This window comes from Truncatella angustata (assembly GCF_020726525.1).
Source record: "Truncatella angustata strain MPI-SDFR-AT-0073 chromosome Unknown BKA67scaffold_5, whole genome shotgun sequence".
NCBI lineage: Eukaryota > Fungi > Ascomycota > Sordariomycetes > Amphisphaeriales > Sporocadaceae > Truncatella > Truncatella angustata.
In genome coordinates, this window is record NW_025763385.1 from 821987 (window position 1) to 844388 (window position 22402).

Sequence of the window (22402 nt, forward strand, 5' to 3'; positions counted from 1 at the left end):
GGGATGCATTTAGCCCGCATAGCTGCACAAGCCTCTTTATCAAATCATTTGGGTCGCTATATTAACTAGCCTATGCAGACAAATCAAAGATATTAAATATACCACCAAAAGTTTCTATATAGGCCATCTGCTCGCACTTTCCAAGCTCAAAGTTATGTTCTGGCCGCAACAAAGTTCATTTGTTTGACCTCATCCCCTTGCCATCCACGTCGATTATTGTCCCACCCCTCTGATTCGTACCGAGTGAGCTGAGCAGAGACATCCCATGGCCCATCTGGCGCCTCATCCCAAAGTAGGCGGATTGTCTCCTCACTGTGGCGATACAAATCCCACCCTAAAGATTTCATGTTGAATTCGCCCCCCTGATCGGCGCCGAGATGGCGTCCAAACACTAGAGATCCTGGACGTTTTCGAAGCAGTCTGATCAATTGCTCCACCACCACTTTTTGCTTGTCAAAACTGAATAGGTGCAAAAAAGAGCCCAAGTAAATGATGTCGACCGTTCCGTGCAAATGAGCAAGGAAACTGCTATCAAAGATACTTTGTGTATAAAACCTTGTTTTTAACGTGTCTCGGTCTTTGAAGAGTTCATAACCCAACTCGGCGAACCTTCCCTCCGTATCGACACCTATGAGGTTCTCGGATGGCGCTCCATCCGCAACGAATTTTCTGATGTCCTGTCCGAAACAACAGCCAAGATCTAGGAGGATCTGACCCTCTCGAACGCGGCGTAGAACCTCGGGGTAAATGGGGTTTAGATTGGCACCGAAGTCCAGAAATCTAAAGACACCAATGCAAGGGTATGGCAAAATATCCCACGCCTTATCTCGGACTCGGTGGATGTGGTCGACTACTTGGCCCTCAGGAATTCCTGAATAGTCCTGGAAGATGCGTGCTGCGGTGTCCGGCAGCGTCGTAAGGGTGGGCTGGTACCATTCTACATTTTTATCAGGATATGAATTTCCACGTGTGAAAACTTCCTCGTCTCGTTGTGTCTTGGAATATTTTGATGTGGTCAATGTATGAATAGACATGGCGTTATCTTGAGGACTCAACGCAGCGATAAAAAAGTACGTCAGAAGTTCAATTCAATCTAAGGGTATCAGATGAGTCTGCTGGGTCGGTCGCGGTTATTTCGGAAACGGTTCTAAGTATTCTCAACACGAGTATTAATACAAACTTGTGGACTTTTGACGCCGAAATAGTAAGCAATATTCCGTCCACAAAAATGCTCTCAGATTATACACTCCGGAATAGTCAGGAATATCCCAATTGCACGATGATTTCCCCTTTTAGCCTTTCCTATTTCAGTTCATCATGAGTAACACCTCCTACATCACTCACCTGAATATCAAGTCCTTCCGTAAACAAACAGGCTTCTCAAAGACTCGCATTTAATCTTGTGTTATAATTGTTTGATCTTTCACTTCAACTGCCGAACAAATTTGATGCTACGAGCGATACAGCGTTCACACCACATACTTGTGAATCACGACCGATCATGCTCGCCACCCCAAATCCGTCACTTTCAGGCGCAGTGCTGAATGAGCTTATCCGGTATGTGCAACGAAACTCGCAATACTACCGAGATCTCTATCGCGATATTCCCGGCGATGCTTCCTCGCTTGAGCAGCTCCCTGTCATTGAACATGCTCGTTTCTGGCTGTCGAACACTTGTAACCCGGAAACCAATCGTTTATTAACCAGCACAGTTATCGATGGGGGCATCTTTCGCAGCGGCGGCACTACTGGTGACCCAAAGGTGTCGTTCTACTCGCGTAATGAGCTGAATGGCATCACTCGTGATCTGGCTGATTGTCTCAAAAGGGCCGGGTTACAGCCAGGCGACAGGGTTGCAAACTTACTAAGTAATGGAGACTTGTATATGGGTTACCTGCTCAATGTTTTATCTTGGGCGGACTCGAGCATACCTTTTGTTCAACTCCCCATCAGCACACTAGTGGAGGTAGAGCGGATGGTCTGGCCCCTGCAAGAGTTCCAGGCCACTGTCCTTAGTGCTATGCCCACGATCCTGATTCGCATCTCGGATTACCTCTCCGCCCGCGGCGAGCAACTGCCTAGTGTGCACCTGATCGTGTACGGGGGCGAGAATCTACACCAGGATTCAAAAGCGGTTTTAAAGAAGACATTTCCAAATGCTGCCATGCGGCCGATGATGTATGGATCTGTTGATGGAGGCCTTATCGGTCTTCCTACACATGACACGACTCTCGAACATCAAGTCGGAGGCCCGATATATACACCCAATTCCCCGAGCGTTGTCGTGGAAATCCTGAACGAGGATGGGGTCCCAGTCACGGCCATAGGCCAAACAGGTCCCATCTATGTTACCAACCTGACCCGTAGATTAATGCCTGTCATCAGATACCCTACTGGTGACGTAGCGGAGTGGGTGGACTATTCACAGAGACTCTTTACTCTCCGTGGGCGAGATGTTATTGGTTTCAAGATAGGCCCAGCGAGCTACGACTTCCGCCACCTTCGGAATATAGTTGTGAAGGTTCTCGGGGATGGCAATATTTCAGCGTTTCAGGTAGCGGCAAGGCGGAGTGATAGAAAGGATGAACTTGTGTTCCGGATTGCCAGTCACTTATCAGATCACGATGAATGGGACAAAAAGCTCGAAGGTGCTTTGAGAGCTGATACCTTTCAGTACGTATCTAATCTTGAGACCGGAATCATAAATCCTCTAGTGGTGGAGTGGGTGGATATTGAAGCCATGCATACAAATCAGAGGACAGGCAAGCTCAGAGATGTTGTCGACGAGAGGGTGTCATAGTACTACTTTAAGAAACAAGACATATCATGACGAGAATGATAATTCATATTGTATGCCAGTTTGGCGCTATTTGTAAGATTTGTTACATTCCACACCATTTTTAATCAGTGCGATATTACTAAGCAGCCACTTTGTGGAACCGATCGAATTAATGAAAGAGTACAAGCTTTTTCTCTAGTGATAATGTATATAGCATCCGTCTGGCATCTAAAGCTGACAGATTGTCATCAAGTCCGCACTACAAACACCAATTGGCCTATTGGCTTCTCTTTCCCTTTGGGCCCCCTTTCTTCTTTTCCCTACCCACTAGCCTCTACTTTGGCTAATAGTCATTACCACATTTGGACAAATCTTAACCGCCCCCGGGAAATTATTTCCAAATGAGGCAAGAAATAACCGAAGTCAAAACTTACCTATCTGGCAAAGTCAAATACACGCCAAGGGTCATGCAGGCCAGGAGAAGTAATTGAGTCCCGTTAACGTTTATCGACACCGGACAAAGCACGCTTTTCTGGGCTTGTTCTGCGGTTGGATGAGCTTTTGAGAAATGCGCGAAGTTGTTTGTTTGTTGTTATGATTCTATGTAATTAGTCGCAAGTAAAAGTCTGTAGAATTTGCTTAGTCTCACTTGTTTATCCCGTAGCTCAAACTTCAAGATGACCTCAGGCTCTGTACACCAAACCGTGCACCACTGGTGGGAGCAGATGATCCACCTGACTAACCATCGACTTGGATATATCATCACCGCATTGCTGACTATTGTCGTAGCGTATTCCTTTCGGCGGCCCGGCTCTAGGCTAAGCAAAGTTCCGCTAATCAATCCACGGCCAAGACTGTCTGTCACCAACCATGAGGTTAAGGTACGGACCTGGCCCTCAACTCTTACATACCGTAAAGCATATCTAGAACACGATGTCTTCCAGAAAGCCTTCATGCAAACAGCTCGGGAGCTCATGTCTAAAGCACGAATTCTGTATGCTGACCAACCGTACCGACTCAACACTGATTTGGGCCAAGTCATTGTGCTGCCTTCATATCTAGCAGAAGAGCTCAAGAATTCCCCGGCTCTCAGCTTAGCGACCGCCAATCAGGACGACTTCCATGGGGATATCCCTGGGTTTGAGCTGTCAAAAGTTGGCACTGCAGACGACATCTTAGTACAGACTATAGTTCGCAAACAGCTGACAAAAAACCTTGGTATGTCTAAAGAAATCTTGAACAAGCAATTGTCCGCATCTAAAACCTGGACGATGATTAGCGACCCTTACGGAACCTATTTCGCAGGAGGTATCACAGAGCCTGCAAAGTACTCTAGGTGATCTTCAAGGCGAGTCACAAAACATATCAACCCCAGCAATTTGAGTGCTCACAGATTTGAAGGATGGACGGAATTGACTGTGCGACCGGTCATGCTCGACATCGTTGCTCGGAGCGGCGCGCGGGCTTTCCTGGGCAACACGCTAAGCGAGAACGAAGATTGGAAACGGGTGACGAAGCTCTACGTCGTTTCCCTCTTCAATGCTGCTGTGGTGCTACGGCTATACCCGAAACCGCTAAGGAGGTTTGTGCACTGGTTTTTGCCTCAGTGCAAAGCTTTGCGACATGAAGCCGCGGAAGCGAAACGAATCATTGAGCCAATTATCCAGCAGAGACGGGAAGCCAAGACTACTGCAGAGAGAGAGGGTCGCGTGGTCACAGAATATAACGATGCCATCGATTGGACCGAGAGGGAGGCAACTTCGAAGAACATGACGTACGATGCGGCATTGCTCCAGATCAAGCTTTCGGTTGCAAGCAGCCATTCCACGACGGATTTGCTGACGCAGGTCGTTCTTGTCCTAGGCGAGCACCCAGAGCTCTTCGAACCACTGAGAGTTGAGATCATTGACGCACTCAGAACTGACGGATGGAAGAAAGCATCGATTGCAAAGCTGCAACTAATGGACAGTGTCATAAAGGAATGCCAAAGAATCAAGCCCGGTGCATTGAGTAAGTCAGCGGCAAAACAGAAAGGGAGGCAACTTGATAAATAACATGATGACAGCTACGATGCGCCGCCGGGTGGAAAGACGCATACAGCTCTCGAACGGCCTGTTGTTGCAGCCGGGTGATCGTGTGACTTTTGAGTCTGCATTTCGGATGTGGGACTCTAATGTCCACGAGAGAGCCGAGCAATGGGATCCATACCGCTTCTTGCGTGTGAGTGACAGACCACCATCAGCAGTGTACGAAACGGTTTAATGAACTGATCCTCCTACAGATGCGGTCGCAGCCGGGCAAAGAGAGCCTTGCCCCTTTAGAAGCTGTGAGCTCCGACCACATGGCTTTCGGCTACGGCCAGCACGCTTGTCCTGGACGTTTTTTCGCAGCGAACCAGATCAAAATCTCCCTCTGTCACCTTCTGATCAAGTATGACTAGAAGCTGGCTTCGGGGAGTACGACTGAGCCTGCAGTAGGAGGATTCAACATTAACGCTAACCCGACTGCAAAGTTTCTTATAAGAAGGCGAGAGAGGATCGAGATTAACCTTGATTCCCTATAAAGAAGAATGTCACAATCAACACGCTAGATGTTTCATGTGTAGATGCGTCACGAAGGGCGATTTTCTGTGTTGAATTAACTCATCTTTCAAATGTTTGAGATACTCCTTAACAAAAAGTAAATTGTTGGTGTAAAGGCATAGACTTATCCACTATTTGGGATGATATAGTGACGCCAAGGCCACTCAAGCACTATCTGCGGCCAAGAATCAAGGATTAAGTTATTCGATTGACTGCGATAAATTACCACTCGCCCAAGACTTAGTTGGTACCGTACATCAGCTACACTACTACCGGCAGGAGTCTCGTGAGTATATCCGATTCATCACGACATTCATAGAAACGTTTCGAACGTGAAATTTATTTTAATAGTATACACGATGGCTTCGCAGTATCAAGGAAGTGCGGCACAGTTGACCCTGCGTTGCAGCGCGCCAGTACTAAAACAGTGTTGGAATACGTACGATAGCCCGATCTCATGGGCAAATTGTGTAGTGGCGCTACGATTTATTGCAATTGGCTGAAAACATCCGCTGATCTGTAACTTACCAGTGGCTCCTGGGTAGGGCTGATGTGTGGTAATTAATTGCCGTCCGTAGGATGCAACTGTGCGACGCCCCACATGGATTATCTGCGATGTAACCTTGGGCCGTCGGTACTAGTCTAGGGGCGGCAAGAGGGCAAATAAATACCAGGGACATTATACCCATCTGTGAAGCGAACCAATGGGGGTGCAAGGTGACGTGTTCGTCGGTCTAAAAATTGCAATAGGATTGTTATCGCCATTTCCAGCAAGATCACGCATCCGTATGATGCTTTGTTGTCTGGTCACCTAACTCGAGGACCCTACAATACCTGCCCTTTCCCTATGCGAGCTTGGCAGCTGGTGCAAGGCGTGCCATTCTTGGTTGCCTCTAGCTTTCTCTCACACGGTGGCAAAGCTCTGTAGCTACAATTCGTCAGGCTGAGAATCCCGCACAATACAGGCCAGTTCGATTCGAACAGTATGGTTCGTCAGTAAATAGTAGTTTACTCCAACCCCCAATTTGTCCGCCTGTGCAACCAAAGCCCCACCAACCACAACACGTCTCATGTGTATACAAAATAGAGTTGTAGCAGCAGCAGCGAGGCTTCTTTTTCCTAGCTTCGAATTTTACACTACACCTAGAGTATACAGCAGGCTGACCGTTCGTTCCCTCGTGGCCCTAACAACCTCCTCGGCATGTGACGTGCAGCCTGCGACACACGTCATGTTGGCCTTGCATTACGTCTTCCAGAGCACTCAAATATGTTGATTCATCTGCGGGGCAATGATCTGACGCCGCTCTGCTGCGCCGCACGCACAAAGCTCAAAGTAATTACAATGGATTCCACACCACAAACTGGTCTCGACACACCTCCAAACTCAGGTCGAACCCACAAGCCGTCGCTCCTCGCTTGATAAGGCGTATACGTATACTCAACGCACTAGTATAGTATTCAGCTTTGTTGGCCCTTTGGCCCAAGTGCTTTCCCACTGTTCAGCACTGGCTTATACCGAAAACGTGCGCTCTACCGCCAATGTCTTCTACACAAGCACCATCCCGTAGGCAAATACCTGGCACATATGTTTTCAACTTGGAGTCTACCAACGCACAAGGAAATAATAGGAAGTTGACCAGGCGTCCCTTTACTGCCTGTGAAGCCTGTCGCGACGCGAAAGCCAAATGCAATGGGAAGAGACAGTGCGAACGATGCAAGAAACGGCGGACTCGCTGCATTTACGCCGGCTCCATATTCAAGGATGACATACCGAGCCAACAATCGGATGCGGCGAGCAGCTCTGTCCTCAAGGCTCATGAGACCGATCTAATGCTCGTCGACTTCTCCGGTGCTATCGATACACCGCAGAGACAGGGCTCGGATGCTGGTAACGAAAACAATCATCAAACCCCAGCGGTTGACGCCGAGTGGCCTGAGGATTCACTCAACACGGCTTTGGAGCAACTTGACTGGGTTTTCGCCGATGACGACAGCTTCGATGTAAGTCATTCCAGTTTGATCGGGATCTTGGCTTAGGCACCCCGTAATTCACGTTATCTAACTCTACTACACCGTAAGATGACGAAGGCTACTGACCCCGACTTGGCCGCCACCTCGCTCCTGGCAAACATACACAACATGTCAACCTCATCGTCTATAGCAGGCCTGGAGGAAGGGAACAAAGGAGATTCGGTTGATTTTTCAATTCTGCAAACGCGTAATAATTGCCAGTGCCGAGCAAGGCTGATGATGCAGATACCGAGTCTCGAGGATATCATGCGGCAGCTGCCAAAGCCACGGTTGGACCAGATGATGAAGATCACCGGCGAGATAATCAAGGGCTGCAACTCGGCAGTCAGCTGCTCTCACTGTCGGATTGGGCCAGTCGATCTGGTTTGCATATTGACTGCCTTCCAGCAGACAGCGTCGTGCTTTAATCGAATCACGAAATCTGGCCTTGACGATAACATCCAGATTGGTATCGGTGAATACCAGATTCAACTAAACGACGATCCTGGTCTGAAGTGTGCACTAGTCATGAATCTGGTTCGACAGGCTAATACTTTACTTGATGCCCTTGATAACCTCGGGGAAAACATGTCGTTAGCTGAAAATTCAACCGGACGAGGAGCAGTAAGCCGATCCCCAGCTTGCTTGAACCAACTCAACTTGCAATATGTGCAAGAGGTCGTGTTTAACTTCAGAAAGCTGTTCCGCTTGATGAGCAATGTTTTCGAAGACAGGGGCTATGCAAGATAGCCCGATCAAGACTCTATATTCTCTATATACATGGAACTTGTCACTCGCATATAGTATCATTGTGTACAGTCAAGAGGATCTGACCGCTCGGGAAGGTGGTCAGAAAATGTTGTGTGTGCAAAAGTTATTTTAGGATTATGTTCTTTCTTTATTGAAACAAGATACCCTTACCAGATATAACAACGATATAACATTACTTACTAAGTCTAGTCGTCAAAGTCTTTATGGCACTTAAGGCCACTCGATTACTTCCCTTTGTGAAAGTAAGCCAAGTATTCTCAAGATATGAAAATAAGATAGTTACGATTCTTACAAGATCCGGTAGTTGTTCTGATGTTTTGTTTAGCTATAACGGGTAAGCAAAAGTCTCTATATACACGCAATATCCTCACTAGAACCTATCACTTTTATGCTAAGACGATATATTATACAGAAATGACAAGAATGGCTAGTCTCGAGTGTTAGATACTATCCTAATAAGTGGCTTGTTTCAATTCTGTCTTGATCAGTCCTTTTATTAGCAAAATCTGTATTTAGCTTAGGTTTTTTATATTCCCCGCGCATAGGCACTAATCCAGCGAGCATGCGGACACTTTGGTGGCTCAGACTATCTACTTTAGATACACTTTAGAACCAGGCGCTGGAATTATCGTCTCCGCAACCATGTTTCCGAAGCAAGAATCGAATTTGATTACGAATTTATATAGATAAAACATCGAAGAATGATTATGCTATTGTATAGAGCATGATTTATGTCACATTACAAGACGTTAAGCACCAAAACTACAAGTTTGACGATTTTGGACTATATTGCGAACGATTTTATTTAATGTGTCGATTTTATTCTGAATGTAGTTCCGGGAGTGTGTTTATATGGCCAGTTTGATCTTCGGGGGTTCACCATGTAACAGTATTTAGGATGCCAAAACTCCCCAAAAGACCACCTTTGGACAATCTGAACTACCTCAGCGCGCTAATTCGACACAATTCTTGGGGGTTGATTACGAAATGACTACAAAGTCATCGGAGCTAACGTGAGTAAGTTGAAGTGAAAGATGACAGCTTGTATAGAAGAGATATGTAGCTGATGCGGGCCGGCAGATGCGGGCCTACAATTTATCTCGTACACCAAACGCATGTTTTGCGCTTGATGTAGCTAGACGTTTAGGCTTGAGATAAATCATTTGCGCCTATACGTAAGCCCTGGCCTCTCGTGTTGTTGCAGGATGGCACCACTGCAGGCTGACACAACTTGAGGTGTTTTTCCAAGGTTCACAGAATAAATACAGATCTAGTATAAATGAAAGGGCCCGATTGGGTTCGAAGAAATGAATCGCAGTGCCGTGGTGTGTGAGCCTCCAGACAGCCACAACCCTACTGGCCACACTATGGCGTATCACCGGCTAAATCACCAAATTCAGGAATATGGGTAGAAATCGCTGACTCAGTCAAATTCTACCGAGAACCTTTGTCTCCACCTTTCACCGACCCGGACGAAGTAAAGGGGTAGTATGGCTAGGCCGATGGCGAGGAATGCAAGAAGGGAGTTCCCCCAACCGAGACCTAGCCTGTCATACATGGGAAGGCCCGCCAAAGGCAAGAGTGCGCCAGCAATAGCTCTTATAACGCTTGCCGCTGCAGTCGCGCTTGCGGAATATTTTGTGTATGCATCTATTAGGTATACCTGAATAGGTATCTTGCTCGCAGAACTGTCAGTCTATCCGAGTCAGAATGTGTTCAACTTTCTGATTGCTTACATAGGTAAAGGTCACGCCGAATCCCACAAACCCTGTAGCGAAGATAGGGACTGCCGGGTGGACCAAGTATTGAGTCGTCCAACCGTAAATTAATAAGCCCACTGGGGTTGCTATCGCACCCCAGATCATACTCTCCAGACGATATCTATTGGGCCAATTAGTGATGCAGCCTTCAATTGATCGATGTTCCAACTCACTCTGGTTTTTCTTTTCCGTGCTTCTTCGTAAGGCGCTTATATATCGAATCGCAGACAACCCCCGATATTATGAGCGAGATGAGCATCCCAATGGCGAGGCCAAGGTACACCACGCCACGATTAGATTCGGGAATGTGGTATTGATCATCGAAAACGAACGAAAAGGTCGAGAAAAGGAGATAGACAAGACCATACACGGTGGCGATGTACAAAGACAGCCCTGTAACTATGGGAGAGAATAGTAGCATCCTCGTTGGGCGGACAATAGACCTTCTTAACAACCGACCTAACGGTAACTTGTTCTGCTGACCCTGCGCATAGAGCTCCTGATTTCCGGTTTCTTCTCGGATCCTAATTGCCTTTCGTGCCAACAGGATCGGGGCATAAGTCTCCCGGCACGTGACGGCATACAGCAAGGCAACACTCCCGTTCATGATGACCAGAAGCCAGAACACCCAGCGCCAGCCGTGGGCATCGGCTAGGTAGCCCCCGAATATGGGTCCGAGTGTAGGGCCAAACAGGAGCGCCCCCGTATATACCGAAGTGACGGCACCACGGTGATGGGTGGGCACCAGGTCACCTATGGTACCCCCACCGTGGCTGGTTGCGCATGAGGCGGCCAGCCCCTGCAGGAAACGAAATCCTATCAGGAACTGGAGGTTGGGCGACAGGGCGCAGCCAACGGTGACAACACTGAAGCCAAAGTTCGCAAGGCAGTAGATAATGCGGCGGCCATAGACTTCGGAGAGTGGAGCAAAGATAAGAGGCCCAAAGCCGAATGCCAGTAGCTGATTCCATGAAACGACTTAGTCGTTTTGTGTCTCTCAGTTTACGGAGAGTGGGGAGGGGTGCGTCGAAAGATTTCGAGTTTGTTCATACCTCGATCGAGACGATGAGTGTTCCTGAGAATGTGTCATCTGTATGGAAGTCTGCGAGTACCTGAGGCACCGCCGGAGCAATAGCAGAAGAGGCTGTAGATCTTTCAATCGATAAATCTAGTTTAGCAAGCCGGCCTCTTATTGCAAAAGATCGTCATTGGCCAGAACTTACGTTGTCATAAGGACTGCCATAACAACACCAATTGTGTAAGCTCTTTTCCGTACGGACCAGTTCCGCGGGTTGTTCGGATCATCCAGGTCATTCCAGCCAATCTCATTCGGGTCGCTCGCCGTTCCGCCGCCCGTCGCTACTACGGGCGGTGTCGGTTGAGCCCCGAGTTCGTTTTCGGGTTTAGGCTCAGGTTTTGCCGTTGGGTTCGTCTCATTGTAGGCAACTGATGTGATGTGCGAGGGGTTACTAGACTTTGATTGGTAAGCTCCCAAGGCCCTCTGATACTTGGTCAAAATCATGACAAAACTCTCACCTGCTGATCAGCCACTACTATGGCTTTTTCCTTGTCCGCCATTCTAATTATTTGGGTCAACGCGATGTTTCAGCAAGCTACTGCTGTGGTTTGCAAGGACTCGCAAAATGGTGGTAGTTTTGTTTTCCCACAATCTACTATAGTCAAGAAGACATTTCTGGCATGTGGAGTAACGGATTTTTATTGCCTCATTAGGCAATCAATTATCCGTTGGTTGGTTGGCTGGCTGGCCACTAGATATGTGGGCTCAGGTCTTGTGTTACGACATCAATGCCAACGAGTCTTGAGATATTCATGTATGTCAATCCTAGTAGTCCCGGCAATCAAACGAGTGTTAAATGAAAATCGCATTTATAGCCGAGGATTCATGAAGCGCCAACACATCCTTCGGGGGCTCATCACCGATGTCTTGTTATGAGTCGCGCTGCAACAGCGCTGAGTTCAGTCTTGAGAACCTTCCCACTTACATTGACCGGGAACCTGCTCGGAACCCCTTCCTCCTCACCGAGCCAGATTATGTGTTCTGGTATCTTGTGTGGTGCCATCCGTTTTCGCAGCCACACTTTGACTTGGTTACCACTCTCTTTAGGCGTCAGTGAGCCGATGTTCTGATTGCGCTGAAGGAATGCGCAGACAGTCTCGCCCCAGTGCTCATCCGGCAAGCCCACCACAGCGGCTGCGGCTATTTGGGGGTGAAGTTCAAGGACGCTCTCCACGTCACTAGGTGCTATATTCTCACCACCTATTGGTAGACTGTTAGTGCCACGCAAAAAGAAAAAGAAAAGAACTGAGATGAATTAACACGACTTGCCCCTTTTGATCATGTCTTTCAATCTTCCCACAACCATGGCAGTGCCAGAAGCACTCAGTTGCACGATGTCTCCGGTTCGTAACCACCTGCGGCCTTGAGGATCAACGACTACTGCGTCTTTGCTCTTCTCGGGATTCCGGTAGTACTCCTTGAACACGAGATATCCAGACACCAGAAGCTCCCCTCTGGAGCCAGGGGGAAGCGCATTCATATCTTCGTCGACGATCACAGCAGATGTATGCGGTAACGTTGTGCCCACACACGAGCGGTCCTCAAGAAGCGATACACTCACTGGTGTCGTCATGAAACTCACAGCCGAAAGTTCTGTCATTCCAAAAGCGTAGGCAAGGCCGTTGAGATGAAACTCCGCATTGAGACGCTGTAGCAATGTCTCTGAAAGGCTTGAACCTGCAATGATCCCCGTCCGCAAAAGGAAATTGGACGTGTTATATGCTTTTGCTTGGGCATAATCTAGCATGGCTTGAAACATAGTCGGTACCGCATGAATCACTGTGCAGCTATTCTGGGAGATGGCCTGAAGACTCTCCCCTGCGTTGAAAATCTCGGAAGGAAGCACCACCGTCATTCCATGCACCACAATACCAGCCAGTACACCACAGACCAGGCCAAAGCAATGGAACAATGGAGGAGAGCAGCAGAGCACATCTTGAGACGAGAAACCCAGACGATGTCCAACGAGGTAGGCGTTGTTAATGAGATTACTGTGATCTACGTCAGTCTCATCCCAGCCTAGCCATGTACTTGCATACTTATGCGTCAGAAGTGCACCCTTTCGAGGACCAGTCGTTCCGCTGGTAAACTGCAGGCAGAGGGCGTCATCGGGTTCGGCTTTGCCCCAATAACTATCAAAAAGTTCGGCGGAGATATTCATCTTGCTTTGGAAAAACTTGTTCCACGGGAGTACATCTCTCAATGTTGGCTGTGTAGTCCCCAGTTGGATTATAACTGATCTCTCGTGTACTTTCCTCTCAATAAGTTCTTCTAGAAGATCATGGTACTTTCGATAGCCAATTCGTTCCGCAACGACGATCACCTTTGGATCTGAAACGTTTTGTTAGCGCTGAGATATACAAGCTGGCTAAACGAAGCAGGGTGGTTGACCATACACAGAAACTCCACGGCCTCTAAGATTTCTGCCTTCGAGAAGGTGGGATTGACGATTGCGAAGATGGCACCCACTCCACCTGTAGCGAAGAATAACTGTACATATTCTGTAGTGTTACCGGCCAGAACTAGCACGCGATCTCCAGGACGGACACCAGCGTTTAGTAAACTAGCTGCGGCGTCTTGGGTTGAACTATACAAAGCTTCGTAAGACAGATGGCTGCCTTGCCACTTCGATATCAAGGCGGTGTTACCTTTGTAGTCTTCGCGCTTGTTCGCAAGAAGTTGCGAAGTATTGAGGTTCAAGAGTAATGGTAAAGTGGGTCCATCGAAAACGAACTGTTCCAGTTTCCCGTGTACTGTTGTTCCGCAAGCTCCTGGACGCACAGTAAGCCCGCCAGTATTATGTTGGGTGAACAGCATCGCTATTAGCGTATTGGGATATACATCCTCCAGAATATGTTAAGATTGACTAGTAAAATAAGAAAGAAATAGGGTATTTAAATGAGGCAATCAGATCATCTCGTTGTCTGTGCATGCAGAGTAATCGATTCTCTAGAATCAATAAACCGAGAAAGACAGGTCTGATGGATTGAATTTACCGAAACATTATAGACATATGCCAGATATGGCCAACGCGGGCCACATACCGTTTCAGGTAACGGCAATGTATTACTGTTTTGGGAAATATGCTGACTGCGAGCATCAGTTTATACAAAATTCACAGGGCATCCTAATTGGTCAAACTATCCGACATCTGTGTTAGAAATATGCCGAACTATTAGTTGATTTGAATGGTTTGAATTAATCGTGTTAATCAAGACAACAGGCTCTTTCCCAACATGTCAGCCCCTTTAGAGCCACAAATTTATGCGAAAAGTGATTTCGACGTGTTACGGACGGTAAAATTTGCGAAAACTATTCACCAAATACCTGACTGACAGAGTGCTGATGACTAGTAGGATGCTCGTGGCAATCAAGACCGAAGATCAATTCTTGATCGCCTGCGAACTTCGTGGGCCAAGGTCCTGCACCAAGATCTATCGGAATTCTCAAATGAAGATGTGTTCTTTGAGGTTGGGGGTGATTCAATCACAGCTTTGCAGCTCGTTGATGCTGCCTTTGAGCAAGGCATAGTGCTCACAGTCGAGCAAATCTTTGTAAATGCTTCTCTGGAAGACATGGCATTGGCTGCCCGCGTGATTGAAACTGAGCATGGGTCACCAAGACAAACCCCATCAATCGAACCATTCAGTCTGCTTAGCGTTGATCTCGGTGGGCTGAAACGGCATATCGAAGAAATTGCTATAGCTTGTTGCGTTAAATCTGGACAAGTCGAAACCGCTTATCCATGTACTCCGATGCAAGAAGCCCTGGTAGCAGTTACTGATACGACTGAAAATGCATACGTGATGCAAATCACCTGCGAAATAAGACCTGAAGTTCCTATAGAACAATTTCGCCAAGCTTGGCTGTCAACGGTGCGGGCGAATCCCGTCCTGCGGTCTCGCATTTGTCATCTTGACGGTGTCGGCTATGTTCAAGCAGTAATCGACGATGCCATCGGCTGGAACAACACTGAGGATGATCTGAACAGTTTTCTGCAGAATGATGCACGCTCTCCGATTAAGTCTGGCGATCCGTTTTTCCGTTTCACAGTAGTCTCGGATGCGCAGAGTCGACACTTTGTCTGGACACTGCACCATGCCCTTTGCGATGGAGCTTCCGTGACTGAAGTCTTTGACGAAGTCTCTCGGCGATTTACCAACCAGTCGGTTTTGAAAAGACCTTCTTACGAGCAATTCATCGCATCAATCTCGCCAGATACGACCAAGCAACGAAATTACTGGCAGCAGACCTTCAACCAATGCGGCTTTAATTACGCATCCTACCCTCAATTGTCCCGACAAGGTTTTGAAGCCAAGCCATCGAGGAGTATAAGAAGAGTTCTTGAATTGAATCGGACAACCCCTTTCGACGCCACGAAAGCACAATTACTTCGAGCTGCATGGGCCGTGTTACAATCTCACTATACTGGAAATGAAGACGTTGTTTTCGGCGAGATAATGAATGGTCGTGCGTCACTTCAGACCTTCGGCATGTCCAGCGTGACAGGGCCCACCATATGCCTCGTCCCAATAGGCCTGCGAATCGATCCCAACCTGACTGTGTCATCGCTTCTTTTGAGAGTAAGGGAACAGGCAGCCGAGCTCTTGTCTTTTGAACAAACAGGGATTGCGAAGATCCGGAAGTATCTAGCAGAAATTTCTTTGTCGGCCTCCACAGCCTGTGACTTCCAGACGTTGTTCGTTGTCCATTCATCAGATTTTAGCGACCTAACGGCACCAGCTTTACAAAGAATAGGACTAAGACTCATCTCGGGTCTAGGTAAATCTGAGCAACATCCATACCCACTTGTCATATCGATCTTGATCTCAACTGGTGATGCTGTCATCCTGAACCTTGAGTATGACGAGCGGGTTATATCTATCCAACACGCAAACAACCTCATTCACCAGTTTCAGGCTGTGCTTACACAGCTTAGTGAGGCAAAGGAGGAGACTCTTTTAAGTTCCATAGTTCCATTCAGTGCTACAGATCTGCTCCAAATCAAAGAATGGAATCAACACACCCCAAAAGCTGTTGAGAAGTGCATCCACCAACTCTTCGAGGAGCAGGTCCATAGAAGTCCTACAGCGGAGGCTTTGGTTTCTGTCTCTGAGACATTAACTTATGCTGAAGTGCATAACATCTCTACATCTGTTGCTCTACAGCTCGTGAACCTTGGTGTGGGACCAGAGGAATTCGTTGCCATCTGCTTCGAAAAGTCTGTGTGGGCTGTCATCGCGATGCTTGCCATTTGGAAAGCTGGAGGGGCATACGTTCCCATCGATCCTACCCACCCCCAAGGTCGAAAAAAAGAGATCGCCAACAGGGCCAAAGTAAAACTCGTACTGGTTTCCCGCAGCAATGCCACTGACTTCGATGGAATATGTGAGCATATACTTACCCTGGACGATGCTCCAATCTCTTTCATTCGACAAGGATGCGGTCAACTACCAAGTCAAACTCTCCTTCCCACCAGCAGCGCATATTTACTCTTCACATCAGGCACCACAGGCAAGCCGAAAGGGGTGGTCATCTCACATTCGGCTCTATGTACTGGCATGGTATATCAGGCAGAAAGCTTTGGACTTAATTCTAAGACACGAATGCTCCAGTTTGCCAGCTATACCTTCGATGCCTCGGTTCAAGAAATATTCGCTACGCTGGTGGTAGGGGGTACCGTCTGTGTTCCGTCTGATAGTGACAGATTGAATAATCTTGCAGGCATAATAACGGCTTTACAGGTAGACACGGTCGTACTTACGCCCACCGTAGTGAACCTTCTCAGCCCTGAGCTCATACCGTTCGTAAAAAAGATCAATATGGGCGGAGAGCCCGTCACCAGTGATATAATAACGAAATGGGCGCATCATGTCCGTCTTACAAACGGCTACGGACCGTCGGAGACGACGGTATGTTGTGCGATGAACGTTGGCCTCACAATGGACACTCACCCAGCCAATATTGGTCGTGCGATAGGCTCAACAATGTGGCTTGTTCAGCCTGACAACCATGACAAGCTCAGCGCAATCGGTTGCGTAGGCGAAATAGTTGTTTCAGGCGCACTACTTGCCAGTGGATATTATGGCGACAAAGTCACGACAGACGCATCATTTATCTATGAGCCAGACTGGCTTATGGATTTCATAAACACCGAGAGCGCTTTTAGAACTATCTACAAAACAGGTGACTTAGCGCGGTACAATGCAGACGGTACATTCCAGTACGTGGGTAGGAAAGATACCCAGGTGAAGCTGCGCGGTTTTCGCATCGAGCTAGGAGAGATAGAAGCTCGAGTCATGGAACACGGATCTTCGAATGCTGCGGTTGTGCTTCTTCCAAAGGAGGGGAATTGTGCGAACCAGATCGTAGCTATAGTGAGCTTCATGCAGCCGGTCCTCACAGAGTCATCCAAACTCGGCATTCATGTGTTGAATAAGAGCCATTACACAAGGGATATCCATCAGAAGCTGGATAGTATCAAGAAACACCTTCAATACACTCTTCCAGAGTACATGGTCCCTTCTCTGTGGGTTGTACTCGAAAATATGCCGCTCCTCGTGTCTGGGAAAGTTGACCGAAAGGCAATTAAGACATGGGTTGACCAAATGGACGAAAAAACACACCAAAACTTGATACGAGATTTGTACGATGCGGAAGAAGAGTTGAAAGGATCCTTCTTGCCAGGATCACGAGCTTACACATTGCGTGAGATCTGGAGCATTGTTCTCAATGTGGCCGTTGACCGAATAGGAATCAACACTTCGTTCTATTCCCTTGGCGGTGACTCCATAACGGCAATACAGGTGGTATCAAAGGCTAAATCGAGGGGTTTACACCTGGCCGTCCGCGACATTCTCACACGAAAGACTTTAGGCGCTGTGCTCCCTGTGATTTTGGAAAATACCAATGACATCCACAAAGATATTCTGCACCAACCCCCAGATGGTCAATTTGACCTTTCACCTATCCAGAAGCTCTTCGTGGCATCTAATTATGGAGTGCTGCCCGATTCACGTTATCATCAAGCAATGATCCTCCGTCTAAGAAGACCAGAGCTAGTGGAACGTATCGAGAAAGCAGTCTCAGCAGTGGTTCAGAAACACCCGATGCTTCGAACTGTGTTTCCGTCAAAACATAGGTGGCAAAAGCAAGTCATTCGTGAGAATCTCAATAATAGTTACCGGTACAAGAATCACGGTATGGTAGTTGCGTCTGATTGGGGTGTGATCTTTGACAAAGGTCATGAAAGTCTTTCCATGGATACAGGACCCGTATTCTCCGTTGACGTCTACCAAACTCTCAATGACACATTTCTGTTTTTCGCAGCTCATCACCTCAATGTTGACCTTGTTTCTTGGCGTGTAATAGTCCAGGATATCGAAGAACATGTTACAGGCGGCTCGCTTTCCACAGGTACCGGTCTTTCGTTCTTCCAATGGACGAAAGTGCTTGGGTCAAGCTTCGAACCTAGGAAAGAAAACAGAGAGAATTTGCTACGTCTGGACGAACAAGGCATTGAGGACTTGTTAGGATCCTTCAACTCTACCCATAATACCCATAGCCAAATCACACAGGCTCACTGGAACCTCGACCAAGAAGTGACGGCTGAGTTACTAAGGCTCACTGGTCAAAATGACATTATCCGTCCAATCGAGGTAATGATTGCTGCTATAGCCAAGTCATTTACCCAGGTCTTTCAACGTAAATGCCCTTCAATTTTTGTTGAGGGTCATGGGAGAGAGCCGCTAGACAGTAGTATTGACCTCTCATCGACTGTGGGATGGTTCACGATTCTATATCCAATCTCTAATTTCCCGACAGAAGATGGTGATCTGATCGACTACATACGCTGTGTCCGAGCAGCACAAAAATTACACCCAGACAACGGGCTTGACTACTTTTCACGTAAAATACTATCTGCAACCAATAAATCACAATTATGCGAATCGGCTTGGCCAATTCAGTTCAACTACCAAGGTATCTATCAGCAATTTGAAAACAAGACCTCTCTTTTCGAGTGGGTCGACCACCCCGGTCTTGAAGACACACTGATCGGACCGAAGATCAAACGGATGGGTATCTTTGAGATCGAAGCTGCTATTCGCGGCGGGCAGCTCGGATTTTCAATTTCCTTTCCTAGGCAACTGAGCTGCGCAGCACAAGTCCTAGATTGGTTTCAGCAAGTAAAGTTAACACTCGAAGGACTAAAATGTTTACGGTTGGAGTCGCTAGGCGTAAAGCAAGAATCAGACCTCGATTTCAAAGATGAGGTATCATGGTCTCAGACCGATCAGCAACTCCGCTCTCTGTTGAAGGAGGAAGATTCAACTACTTTCCAGGTGGAGGCTGTATATCCATGTTCTCCCATGCAACGTGAGATCTTGCTGCAGCAGAGGATGGATCCGTCTGTTTTCTTGGTATCATGGGAGATCGAACTCAGGGATATATCAGCTCAACAGAAATTGCACGTGGACATGGTGATTAATTCCTGGAAGAAAATTGTCTTTCGACACCCGATTCTGCGATCTAGGTTTCTCGAGGCCTCATCAGAAGGGCGCGACTATCAACAAGTCGTCTTGAGAGGCATTGAGCCAGATATAATCATCGATAAGGACATTCAAGACTTCAAAACAAACAAAGACTGGCCCGATGCCGTTTCTCTGCACCAATGCCGCTTCCCTCATCGAGCCCGCTTCCTCCAACACGGCAATGCAGTTATCGGATACATAGAAGCTAACCATGCAATCCTTGACGGCTGGTCAGTTGGACTCTTGCAGGAAGAACTGCTGGAAACAATCTATGACACTGAGGACAGTGCCCGCTCGGTCAAGGATGACCAAGCTCCTCCTTACCAATCATTTATCTCTACCCACAGCTATGACCGCGTCAGTCAAGATGTCGATTATTGGAGGACTGTCTTGAGCAACCAAAAACCATCCATACTTGCTTTCCCACTGGACTTTGGCCCAAAGGATGTTGATGGCGAAGATCTAGCACGCACCATAGTTCGCCTCCCGCGCATAGGAACAGACTCATTGAATACGTTCGCTGCCAATCATGATCTTACCTTTGCCAGTATCTTTGAAGCGGCATGGGCGCAAACGCTAAGTATATATACTCGGTCTTCCCAAGTGGCGTTTGGGTATATCGTCTCCGGACGCGACCAGGACGGTGTTCCTCATGCTCCTCGTATCATTGGACCTCTTATCAACATACTCCCTTACCATTTGCGTAATGTCTCGACTGAGAGGAGTCCGAAAGTCCTCGCTGATCTAGCCACCCGAATTCAAGAACAACGGGTGCAGGATGGGTCACACAGTTTTTGTAGAATTCAAGATGTTCTAGAACAATACTTCGGGACGCACAGGCTTTTTAACACTGCTGTAAATTTCCAACGGCGAGCTAGTTCACTGGAAAAGGGACATCTGGCAATCCGTGATCTTGAACGGCTGAAAGACCCATGGAGCGTAAGTTATCTTGGCCTTGTTGCTTTCCTTTTTAAAATCATACCTAAGACTAACTTATGATGCAAATCAGTTTGACGTACTCATACGTATAATTCATATAGACACATCCATACAGGTGCAAGTGGAGTTCAATGCACAGCAAATGAATTCAGACGCAATGAAAAAGGTAGTGGAGACATTTAAGGACGGTCTTCAACTTGCTATCGCTCAATGAATATAACTCAATCTCATCCTTTAAAACAACATGACGGGTGTTGTAACGGACCATGGAAATCCTTCATTAGCTTCGAGGGTTTCAACTAGCCTCAGTTTTCTGATCTCAAACCTTTGTAGGCTTGGGCTATACATCCGATTTTATCACCTTTTCAGTCTCGTCAGATATCAGGAGATGGTCTATCCAGTAATTCCGCTGCATTATGCACTATTCATTTCTCTCTTCTCAGATGCTTAATCTGTAGGATTCTTGCGTCTCTTCCCTCAAGAACCACCATAAAAAACGCCGTCGATCTGAGAATTACTAAGGGGCCCGTGGAGATAACAACGGCAGCATGAACTCACGAGGGTCGGTCATCATCCAAGAGACATCGAGAACAAAATATTGTTCACACAGAAAATACATTTGAAGAGGCGGTTGGGAAGTCCCGTATTTCATGGCCGTGGGGCATGAGATGCGGAAATTTCGCGTAAAAGATACCAGGTACTCATGCGGACATGTTCGCAATGTACATAAAGAAGTATTTCAGGCATATGGGCAAGAAATGTATCAAGTTTGTCACGAATGCAAGGCCGGTCGGCATATGTGGTCTTCCCTAGTTAGGTAAGACGTCCGGCTAGCACTGAAGAAAGTCAAACCTGGAGGAATACCCGATAATGCCCAGTGGCATACTGATAATTCCGCGATGATGAACGGCAATTGCCAGCCTTCATGACTGAGGATCCCGTCGAGGCCCTAAGTTCATACCGGCTTGTAAGTAACCAGAGAATATCAACAACAAGGAAGCAATGGAATTAAACAGAGTCGCCCGCGTTGCCCATCCATCTTTCTTGTACCAGCTAGTCTAGCAATGAGTCACTTTATATGAAAAGAATAAGGCTCCCTCACAACATCCAACAGGGAAATAGATTACACGAAATCCAATATTGGCATTATATGACAATGTCATAGGGACGCAATGTATCACATTTGCGAACCAGGCGCTTGGGGCGGTACAGCATTAGGAAAGAGCAAGGCTTTCTGGTATGTAGTTGAGAGGCATTATTGACAGCAGCAGAGGTAAACCGAAGCCTACCCTATTACGCGATGGTTAGTGCATTGCTACTCGGGAGTGACCTGTTCTTATACATTTTATCAAAACTCGGCTCTTGGCCAAAGGGAGTCTAAGAACAAGTCAATAAAAACCAATCTAAGACTAGTCTAGACCTAAAACGCACCATATCCTCGCCATTATTGTCACTAGAATTATCATTAGAATTACCATTAGTAACCAGGTTGTGCTGAGTATTAGCGCTAGCATCTACCTCCTTATTAGAGGAGCTGGGTGGATCGTTATCGTCTTTGATTTTAGTGAGAGGACGGAAGGCAGACTAAGACTATACTAGGTTAGTCAAAAACTGGTCTGATACAAAGCCCAGAACTTACCGCATTGGCAGGCTTATTTCTCTTAGCTATAGGGCAATTGTCTTCAAATTTCTCATAAACGGAGGAGTGCTCATCGCTATCAACATTCATAGAGGCGTTAGAGGTGTCATGGCCGGTCTCGATTGATGTTATAACACGAGCCTACCAGAGCATACCTCTTGAAAGACATATCAAAGAAGCGATTTCACTTCAGCATACGTGTTGAGGAGTCAGATGCAAATACTGGATGAGGAGTGTCATTTTCTATGTATATCAGAACAGGTACTTGCAGCTGCATATCTGGATAATAGACAGGGCCAAAAGATACTGGTAA

At 47.2% G+C, this 22402-nt stretch overlaps 7 protein-coding genes across 7 annotated transcripts; 4 read left to right on the forward strand and 3 right to left on the reverse strand.

Moving 5' to 3' along the window:
- Positions 1–152: 152 nt before the first annotated feature.
- BKA67DRAFT_518946 (uncharacterized protein) lies at positions 153–1034 on the reverse strand (the record flags this gene model as incomplete). Its single annotated transcript, XM_046098052.1, has 1 exon — positions 153–1034. The coding sequence occupies one exon, from the start codon at positions 1032–1034 to the stop codon at positions 153–155; it is 882 nt and encodes a 293-aa protein (XP_045957012.1).
- Positions 1035–1501: 467 nt separating this feature from the next.
- BKA67DRAFT_536458 (uncharacterized protein) lies at positions 1502–2800 on the forward strand (the record flags this gene model as incomplete). Its single annotated transcript, XM_046100158.1, has 1 exon — positions 1502–2800. One exon carries the CDS (start codon positions 1502–1504, stop codon positions 2798–2800), a length of 1299 nt encoding a protein of 432 aa, XP_045957013.1.
- Positions 2801–3456: 656 nt separating this feature from the next.
- On the forward strand, positions 3457–5219 carry BKA67DRAFT_659414 (cytochrome P450; the record flags this gene model as incomplete). The annotated part of the gene is made up of 4 exons (XM_046107436.1): positions 3457–3997; positions 4181–4789; positions 4845–4999; positions 5061–5219. 4 exons carry the CDS (start codon positions 3457–3459, stop codon positions 5217–5219), a joined length of 1464 nt encoding a protein of 487 aa, XP_045957014.1.
- A 1305-nt stretch (positions 5220–6524) lies between these two features.
- Positions 6525–8292, forward strand: BKA67DRAFT_606054 (uncharacterized protein). The gene is made up of 2 exons (XM_046105362.1): positions 6525–7362; positions 7441–8292. The coding sequence occupies exons 1-2, from the start codon at positions 6901–6903 to the stop codon at positions 8119–8121; spliced, it is 1143 nt and encodes a 380-aa protein (XP_045957015.1). The 5' UTR covers positions 6525–6900; the 3' UTR covers positions 8122–8292.
- A 1273-nt stretch (positions 8293–9565) lies between these two features.
- BKA67DRAFT_518964 (major facilitator superfamily domain-containing protein) lies at positions 9566–11424 on the reverse strand (the record flags this gene model as incomplete). Its single annotated transcript, XM_046098054.1, has 5 exons — positions 9566–9817; positions 9879–10023; positions 10076–10863; positions 10955–11054; positions 11126–11424. 5 exons carry the CDS (start codon positions 11422–11424, stop codon positions 9566–9568), a joined length of 1584 nt encoding a protein of 527 aa, XP_045957016.1.
- A 412-nt stretch (positions 11425–11836) lies between these two features.
- Positions 11837–13797, reverse strand: BKA67DRAFT_592983 (putative amp dependent CoA ligase; the record flags this gene model as incomplete). Its single annotated transcript, XM_046104889.1, has 5 exons — positions 11837–12180; positions 12250–12971; positions 13020–13311; positions 13377–13713; positions 13762–13797. 5 exons carry the CDS (start codon positions 13795–13797, stop codon positions 11837–11839), a joined length of 1731 nt encoding a protein of 576 aa, XP_045957017.1.
- Positions 13798–14378: 581 nt separating this feature from the next.
- On the forward strand, positions 14379–20664 carry BKA67DRAFT_518577 (non-ribosomal peptide synthetase module; the record flags this gene model as incomplete). The annotated part of the gene is made up of 3 exons (XM_046098021.1): positions 14379–17981; positions 19302–20450; positions 20521–20664. Coding segments are annotated over 3 exons (4896 nt in total), but the record flags the coding sequence as incomplete, so codon positions are not given.
- Between the last annotated feature and the right edge of the window lie 1738 nt (positions 20665–22402).